This window comes from Tachyglossus aculeatus, chromosome 7, assembly GCF_015852505.1.
Source record: "Tachyglossus aculeatus isolate mTacAcu1 chromosome 7, mTacAcu1.pri, whole genome shotgun sequence".
NCBI lineage: Eukaryota > Metazoa > Chordata > Mammalia > Monotremata > Tachyglossidae > Tachyglossus > Tachyglossus aculeatus.
The window spans coordinates 37,275,948-37,285,044 of NC_052072.1; the positions used below are offsets into that span (position 1 = coordinate 37,275,948).

Sequence of the window (9,097 nt, forward strand, 5' to 3'; positions counted from 1 at the left end):
GGAATGGATTTTGGGGGAATATATAATTAAGGAGAAGTTATTGGTTTCTCTTTCTAACGTAGTAAAATATTTGGATTCAAATTTCAAAAATTTCATTTGACATGATTTGCAGAAAAACTTGGCATGGCAACTTTTCCTTTGATAGGAGTACTCATTTCTGACACTGCAAATCAATCAATCGTATTTATTGAGCGCTTACTGTGTGCAGAGCGCTGTACTAAGCGCTTGGGAAGTACATGTTGGCAACATATAGAGACAGTCCCTACCCAACAGTGGGCTCGCAAAGGATGCATATGGCTAAAGGAACGCTTGCCATCTATCTGATGGTGTATGCATAGTAATCTTGGGTGTACTGAACTCTAGAATTAATTCGAAACTCAACAATACCCCCAATCTTTCTTTTGAGGCAAGGGTCCTGAATTGGACAGAAAAGAATTATATCTTACTATAAAAATGGGCATCTGGCAGTTTTTGCCAAGGAAAGCATCAGAATATTCACCAAGTTAAAGACTTCCAGAACAAAACATCTGCAGTTGTTTTTCTCTGAGCATCACCTTTCAGCCCACTTGGGGACAGGGCACAGCTTCAGATGGTCTAGCTTCCCGGCCTGAGATGAAACATTGCAAGCTGGCCCACTCTTTACAGGCTCATGATTAACAATCAATCAATGGTATTTGAGTGCTTACTGTGTGCAAAGCACACTCAGTATTCGGTAGAATACCATTCAGAGTTGGAAGACACATTCTCTGCCCACAGAGCTTAGTCTAGAGGGAGAAGACGGACATTGAGATAAATTACAGAGAGGTGCCTAAGTGCCGTGGGGCCGAGAATGGGCTTCATATCAAGGGTCTAAAGGAAGAAGTTCCAAGTATGTAGCTGATGCTTACTTAAGTAAGGTTAAAGTGCTTACTGTGTGCCAGGCACTGTACGAAGGGCGGGGGTGAATACAAGCAAGTCGGGTTGGACACAGTTGCTATCCCACGTGGGGCTCATAGTCTCAATCCCCATTTTGCAGATGAGGTAACTGAGGCCCAGAGAAGTGACTTGCCCAAGGTCACACAGGAGACAAGCAGAGGAGCTGGGATTATGACTCCCAGGATGTGCTCTAACCCCTACACCATGTGGCTTCCCTGAGATAGGTGAAATCGAGGTAATGGGAGCAGGACGGTGTTGGAGGATCAAAGTGTGCAGGTTGGAGTGTGGCAGAAACCAGCAAGGCATGGAAGAAAGGAGAAAACCGATTAAGTGCTTCAAGGCTGATGGTAAAACGTTTCTGTTTGATGCGGAAGTTTGGGCAATCAGTAGAGGTTCTTGAGGAGGGGGAAGACATGGACTGAACTTTTTTTAGAAAAATGATCTGGAGAGAAAGACAGGGAGGTCAGCAAGGAGACTTATGTGGTAGTCAGGGAGGGATGATAATAATAATAATAATAATGGCATTTGTTAAGCACTTACTATGTGCGAAGCACTGTTCTAAGAGCTGGGGGGGATACAAGGTGATCAGGTTGTCCCACATGGGGCTCACAGTCTTAATCTCCATTTTACAGAAACTGAGGCTCAGAGAAGTGACTTGCCCAAGGTCACACAGCAGACTTGTGGCAGAGCAGGGGTAAGTACAATGCTTGCATCAGCATACTAGCAGTCTGGATAGAGAGGAAAGGGGGGGGGGGCGGTTAACATTGTTGTGAAGGTAGAACTAACAAGATTTGGTGACAATTCCTGAATATGTGGGCAAAATGAAAGATGAGCTGAGAATAATGCCAAGGCTACACATTTGTGAGACAGGGGAGGATAGTGTTATGTAGTGGTGGGAAAAATGGGGAAGACAGGATTTGGGTGGGAAGACGAGTTCTTTTTTAGACATTTATCTTTTATACAGCCTTGCCAAATGCCAAAAATCGATAAACCCATAAATTTCCCTAGTCCGGCAGCAAGAAGCATAGTGAAAAATAAAATCAACACTCTTACCACTGTCAGCCTCATACAATCTTTATTCATCCCAGAAGAGCAACAATTGCCAAAGATGTTCTACAGTACTCAGAAAAATAAACTGAAGATCATCCAAGCCAATTCTGATCTTACAGGAGTAACCATAAAACTTCAAGCCTTGTCAATAATTCATATTAAAAAGTTACATATACTTTTACAAAGTCATCTGAATAGTGATGTCTTACTTCTATACATTTACCCTAAAAATCCATGGGTAAATGTTTTCATAGACTTTAACTGGGGATACTTAATTTTATGATAGAACTCTAACATATATTTGTTTTCATATGAACGCTAATAAAATTTGCTTCATTTGAACACTCCAGCATTGATATACCCCATACAAAACCACAAGCAACAAGTCTCTTCAGCTACTAAGAGAATTACACTCGACACAATTTCTTTAAATCTGAGGAATTTCAAAAGAATGACACCCAAGCTAAAAGATATAGCAACTAAAAATGCATCCGTTGGACTAACAGTCCCACTACATAAACTTTAAAACTATAAAAGCAGTTTAGAGTAGATGAGTATGAGTTTCACTGAAACACACCTCTCAGAATTTTCCATAGATAATTCACCCAACATTGGCTCCCACACTACAAGTAATCAGAAGCTTTTTTGGCACTTTATACCTGACATTTAAGAAGCACTAGTTCAGTATCTGCAGAAATAAGGCCACCTACTTACATTTATTAAGCCCTTTGTTATGGGCCCTGCACTATATTGAGCACTGGGGTGGATAAACAAGTCAATCAGATTAAACAGTACCTGTCCCACGTGGGGTTCACAATCTAAGAGGTACGGAGAGCACATATTTTATTCTCATTTTACAGATAAGGAACTTGCCCTCAGAGAGATGAAGGAACTAGTCACAGAGCAGGCCAAGAGAAGAGCTGGGATTCTCCTCTTTCCCAAAATCAGGCTTTCTACCTCCTTCAAGAATACTACTTGATCCAGCTGCATCTGAGATGCTCCGCCATACCCCAAATTCCCACACCCCAAATTCCTCTTACACAATTTGGGAAAAAACTGAGGCTACCCTGGCTCTTAATGTCAAGAGAAAGTTCGTAAAGGGGACAGATAAGCTGGAAACCTACTGGGCCGTACTAGAACACAAATGTTTTAAGACTAGGGAGAAAATAACAATAATTTCAAGTTACTCTGGGGTGAACACTTTATTGAGCATTAACTCTGTCTATCTCAGCCTATGGGTGCCTATAAACTCTTTTAGCATAAAGAAATGAGCCAAAAGCTTTATCTATTTTGAGCATCAGATACACTAAAACCTGACTTTTTCAATACGTGCCTACTCAAAATTGAAAGTGATTTCATATGGAAATGTGTTCCAGTCCAAAAAAAAAAAGCATTATTCAACTCTACAAACCAAGTTATAGTCAGACTTGTATTCAACAATGAGAAAATCAACTCTAACCTCTAAAGTACACAGCAAAGCACCATGAAAAAAAAAAATCCAGCAACTCATCCTTTAAACTACACACCGCATATTACTTACTTTGATTACTTAAATATCATTTGTAGGACTATATGATGGGTTTGCTCAAGATTTTACTGCCAGTGATGACAAGAAAATACTGTCAATTTTTAAGTTTAGGGTCCCTCACCCCATCTCTGAAACAGGAGAGAGCCTGGGGCACAAAAAAACTGAGACTCTAGTCACAACACAAAAATACTATTCCATTCTTGGAACTTATTCTCTGTTTTTCCCGAGTTGATATAAGTAACCCATTTAGTATGGTGCACCTCGCGATGTGCTGCAATATTCCTACTACGGCACCCAAAATTGTGCTTAGATATGTATGTCATTTGTATCCCTATGATATTTAAGATCTGAACTCACCTATATAAATCTCATTTCAAATAAACCACCCTAAATGTACAATTTTTCTGAACTTTTAAAAGAAAGGGGCCCTCCATTTAAATCTGTTTAAGCATCAGCATTCTACTTGCCTTGTTAACACATTTGACCATAAGTACAACTAAACGTAATATTTTAAAAGGCATTACGGCCAAGCCCATACTTAGAAAACAAATAAAACTTAAAACCATTCCCTTCTTCGGCCCAGCCTTTTCGTTTAACTCACTGTCTTGGTTCCTCAGAAATGCTAAATTAATAGCGCCAAGGGCAAACAACTTCATTAACCAAACAGAAAGGCACTGGTCAATACAGACCCAGCCTTAACGTAGAAATTAACTTGGATGACTTACAGCAGTCCAAGTAACATGCAAACTTTAAAAGCTAAGGCAAGCGGCAAAACCTGTTAGAAGATAATGGCTTAGAAATAAAATGTTTCCGATCGATAAAAGCATAATGTGCAGGGTGGGAAGAAAATACACAACTAGAGAACTCTGAAAATAAATTCAAACTGTTGAAATCACCATGATTTATTTAGTCCCTTCTATTTCAATTAAGAAGGATATATTACCTAGATTCAACAAGCATTAAGTCTTTCAGCACATTTAATAGAAAACAGGATAAAGTTTGAATTCCTACCTATTAAAGCCTGAAAGAGATTGCTCTGGAAGATACTGATGACACGCTCTATTGAATTTCTGAGCTGCCTGTCCTCTGTTTGGCTCAGTTTGGACCGGTATTCCTCCAGTAGGTGCAAAGCTCGTTGTGTATCTAAGAAGGAAAAACAAAGCATGATTGAAATTATCTCAAACTTTTCACCTACTCTAGAGTATTGAATCTAAACGCCTAGGCATTCCCAAATTTTGATCCAATCATTCGGGTTAGCCTGAGGAACTTCTTTGCAAACTGGACTGAAATTTCTCCCTTGCAGTTCTCAAACTGGCTATTTAACTGCCATTCCCTAAAGTGTCTAAAACATTTATACGATTTCGACGAGGGGAGGGGAGGGGCGGGGAATGGGGCAAGATGTGAACCGAGTTGTTACACACTTGCACCACCTTGCAAAGTTGTAATGATACCTTATCAAGGAAGAGATTAACTTGAATTTCTCTTTCATAACCTACTGAGGCACAAAATTAAATGGCCTGATTCAACAATCATCTTGCTAGTCCAAAGCAAAACATACTCTCAACTACTTCTCCATGAGGAACCCGGCAAACTATCACACAGGTGTTCAGCAACACAAGATTTGGTGGAAATCATCTTTCACTTCTCCCAATAGCCAGAAAAATGCCGACACGGCTAAATGGCAAGGAGAGAAATGCTGTTTTGAACGGCCAATGTGAGTCTGGACGCCAGTTATTTCACTGGCCAAAATATTATTGTCTGATTCACCAAAGATTTCACTTTCAAGGTAATAAAAACATTATCAAATAACAGGAAAAAACCGAAAACTAACACAGTGATCCAATGTTGCACAATGAGTTGCACCGAGAAGCAGCGCGGCTTAGTAGAAAGAGCCCGGGTTTGGGAGTCAGAGGTCGTGGGTTCTAATCCCACTCCGCCACTTAATAATGGTAATAATAATAATGGCATTTGCTAAGCGCTTACTATGTGCAAAACACTGTTCTAAGCGCTGGGGAAGATACAAGGTGATCAGATTGCCCCACGTGGGGCTCACGGTCTTCATCCTCATTTTACAGATGAGGGAACAGAGGCCCAGAGAAGTGAAGTGACTTTCCCAAAGTCACACAGCTGACAATTGGCAGAGCCGGGATTTGAACCCATGATCTCTGACTCCAAAGCCCGGGCTCTTTCCGAGCCACGCTGCTTCTCATACTTCCCAAGCGCTTAGTCCAGTGCTCTGCACACGGTAAGTGCTCGATGATGATAATAATAATAATAGCATTTGTTAAGCGCTTACTATGTGTCAAGCACTGTTCTAGGCGCTGGGGTTGCTACAAGGTAATCAAGTTGTTCCGCGTGGGGCTCCCAGTCTTCATCCCCATTTTACTGATGAGGGAACTGAGGCCCAGAGAAGTGAAGTGACTTCCCCGAGGTCACACAGCAAGCATGTTTTGTTTTGTTGTCGGGCTCCCCCTTCTAGACCCGTTGTTGGGTAGAGACCGTCTCTATATGTTCCCAACTTGTACTTCCCAAGCGCTTAGTACAGTGCTCTGCACACAGTAAGCGCTCAATAAATACGACTGAATGAATGAATGAATGACCGTTTCTCTATGTTGCCGACTTGTACTTCTAGACTGTGAGCCCGCTGTTGGGTAGGGACCGTCTCCATATGGTCCCAACTTGTACTTCCCAAGCGCTTAGTCCAGTGCTCTGCACACAGTAAGCGCTCAATAAATACGACTGAATGAACTGTACTTCCCAAGCGCTTAGTCCAGTGCTCTGCACACAGTCAGCGCTCAATACGACTGAATGAATGAATGAATGACTGTCTATGTTGCCGACCTGTACTTCCCAAGCGCTTAGTCCAGTGCTCTGCACACAGTAAGTGCTCATTAAATATGATTGAATGAATGACCGTCTCTCTATGCTGCCGACTTGTACTTCCCAAGCGCTTAGTCCAGTGCTCTGCACACAGTCAGCGCTCAATAAGCCCACTGTTGGGTAGGGACCGTCTCCATATGTTGCCAATTTGTACTTCCCAAGCGCTTAGTACAGTGCTCTGCACACAGTAAGCGCTCAATAAATACGATTGAATGAATGAATACGACTGAATGAATGACCGTTTATGTTGCCGACTTGTACTTCCCAAGCCCTTAGTCCAGGGCTCTGCACACAGTCAGCGCTCAACAAGCCCACTGTTAGGTAGGGACCGTCTCTGTATGTTACCAATTTGTACTTCCCAAGCGCTTAGTACAGTGCTCTGCACACAGTAAGCGCTCAATAAATACGACTGAATGAATGAATAAAAACGACTGAATGAATGACCGTTTATGTTGCCGACTTGTACTTCCCAAGCGCTTAGTCCAGTGCTCTGCACACAGTCAGCGCTCAATAAATACGATTGAATGAATGAATGACCGTCTATGTTGCCGACTTGTACTTCCCAAGCGCTTAGTCCAGTGCTCTGCACAGTCAGCGCTCAATAAAAATGAATGAATGAATGGCCGTCTCTCTATGTTGCCGACTTGTACTTCCCAAGCGCTTAGTCCAGTGCTCTGCACACAGTCAGCGCTCAATAAAAATGAATGAATGACCGTCTATGTTGCCGATTTGTACTTCCCAAGCGCTTAGTCCAGGGCTCTGCACACAGTAAGCGCTCAATAAAAATGAATGAATGAATGACCGTCTATGTTGCCGACTTGTACTTCCCAAGCGCTTAGTCCAGTGCTCTGCACACAGTCGGCGCTCAATAAATACGACTGGATGAATGCAAAGTGGCGAAGTCGGGATTAGAACCCAAGACCTCTGACTCCCAAGCCCGGGCTTTTCCCACTAAGCCAGGCTGCTTCCCTGCTCAACACGACTGAATTAATGAGTGCCCACCCCAGCGCTCAGAACAGTGCTTGGCACGTACTAAGCGCTTAAATACCATTATTATTATCCCCCTTCTAGACTGTGAGTGTTGGGTAGGGACCGAACAGTGCTCTGCACATAGTAAGCGCTTAATAAATGCCATCACTATATGTTGCCAACTTGGACTTCCCAAGCGCTTAGTACACAGTAAGCGCTCAATAAAAACGATTGATTGATCGATTATTCGTTCTCACCTTGTTTCCTGACAGGCATCTTTGCCCAGGCCCAGACACCCCGCCTCTCCACACACGCATCCACAAAAAGGCGCCCCAAAAGTCCCAGCCAAAGTGTTAAAACAACTCCGGCGGAGGAAGTTCCTTTCCCTGGACTGCAGCTTCAAGTTGGATCTCCTTTTTTCCTCCCTTCTTTTTTTAAAAAAAAAAAACAAAAAACGGAACTTTAGACGCCGAAGTTGTTCAGACTTTAGAAAGTTGTTCAGACTTTCGACGCCAAAGTTGTTCAGCAAGTGACCGGAAACGGCGGCCCAGGTGAACCGGTCCTTTGGCAGGCTTTTCCCCCCCGCAGGTCTTCGGGATGAGGGGCGGGTTTTTCCCTGGAAGCCGGCGGGATTTAGCCGCTTCCCATCGGGGAGGGGATGGGCCCACAAGGCCGGGCCGATGGCTCCTCGTCGGGTCAGAGGTCAGAGGTCAGAGGTCAAGCACATCCCTTGGCAATGCCCTCCACAGCCCAAACTTCCTCCCTGCCTCGTCGTCCGCCTTCGGGGCCGCGTCCCCCCGTCAAGCCGAGGGGATTCGTGTGGGAAGAAGGCCACCTTCCCCTCAGTCCCGCCCGTCCTTGTCGTCCCGGTCCTGCGTGGGCCCGGCCTCCATTGGGCCCCCAAACTTTCCCCCCAAGATGGCGGCGCCGGCGGTGGCCGGCCGCGCGGTCACGTGACCGCCTTCCCCGCCCCTCAGCCAATGGCAAGTGAGGAGGCGGCCGGGGCCAAGAGGGCCGCCCACCTGACGGGACCGGCCGGGCCCGGGGAGGAGCCGCCTCAGGGCCGCCCCACAGGTGGTCGGGCCCTCGCGGCTCCTTCCCCCTTCAATCGATCAATCAATCAATCAATCAATCAATTGTATTTATTGAGCGCTTACTGTGTGCAGAGCACTGGACTAAGCGCTTGGGAAGTCCAAGTTGGCAACACATAGGGACGGTCCCTACCCAACAGTGGGCTCACAGGCTAAAAGGGGGAGACAGAGAACAAAACCAAACATACTGACAGAATAAAATAAATAGAATAGATCGATCAATCAATCAATCGGATTTATTGAGCGCTTACTGTGTGCAGAACGCTGGACTAAGCCCTTGGGAAGTCCAAGTTGGCAACACATAGAGACGGTCCCTACCCAACAGTGGGCTCACAGGCTAAAAGGGGGAGACAGAGAACAAAACCAAACATACTGACAGAATAAAATAAATAGAATAGATCGATCAATCAATCAATCGGATTTATTGAGCGCTTACTGTGTGCAGAGCTCTGGACTAAGCCCTTGGGAAGTCCAAGTTGGCAACACATAGAGACAGTCCCTACCCAACAGTGGGCTCACAGTCTAGAAGGGGGAGACAGACAACAAAACCAAACATACTAACAAAATAAAATAAATAGAATAGATCGATCAATCAATCAATCGGATTTATTGAGCGCTTACTGTGTGCAGAGCGCTGGACTAAGCGCTTGGGCAGTCCAAGTTG

General features: G+C 44.3%; 1 protein-coding gene across 7 annotated transcripts in view; it reads right to left on the bottom strand.

Moving 5' to 3' along the window:
- Window positions 1–8,242, bottom strand: part of DLG1 (discs large MAGUK scaffold protein 1) — a 241,181-nt gene extending 232,939 nt beyond the window's left edge. For 5 of the 7 annotated variants that reach the window (XM_038749488.1, XM_038749485.1, XM_038749484.1 and 2 more), the window contains exons 1-2: window positions 7,600–8,241; window positions 4,505–4,636 (exon numbers count right to left, since the gene is read on the bottom strand). In XM_038749488.1, the coding sequence (XP_038605416.1) occupies window positions 4,505–4,636; window positions 7,600–7,618 (151 nt within the window). In that variant the 5' untranslated portion in view covers window positions 7,619–8,241. Of the gene's footprint in view, window positions 1–4,504; window positions 4,637–7,599 lie in introns of all 7 variants that reach the window. The other 2 variants (XM_038749481.1, XM_038749480.1) reach the window with 1 other exon arrangement.
- Between the last annotated feature and the right edge of the window lie 855 nt (window positions 8,243–9,097).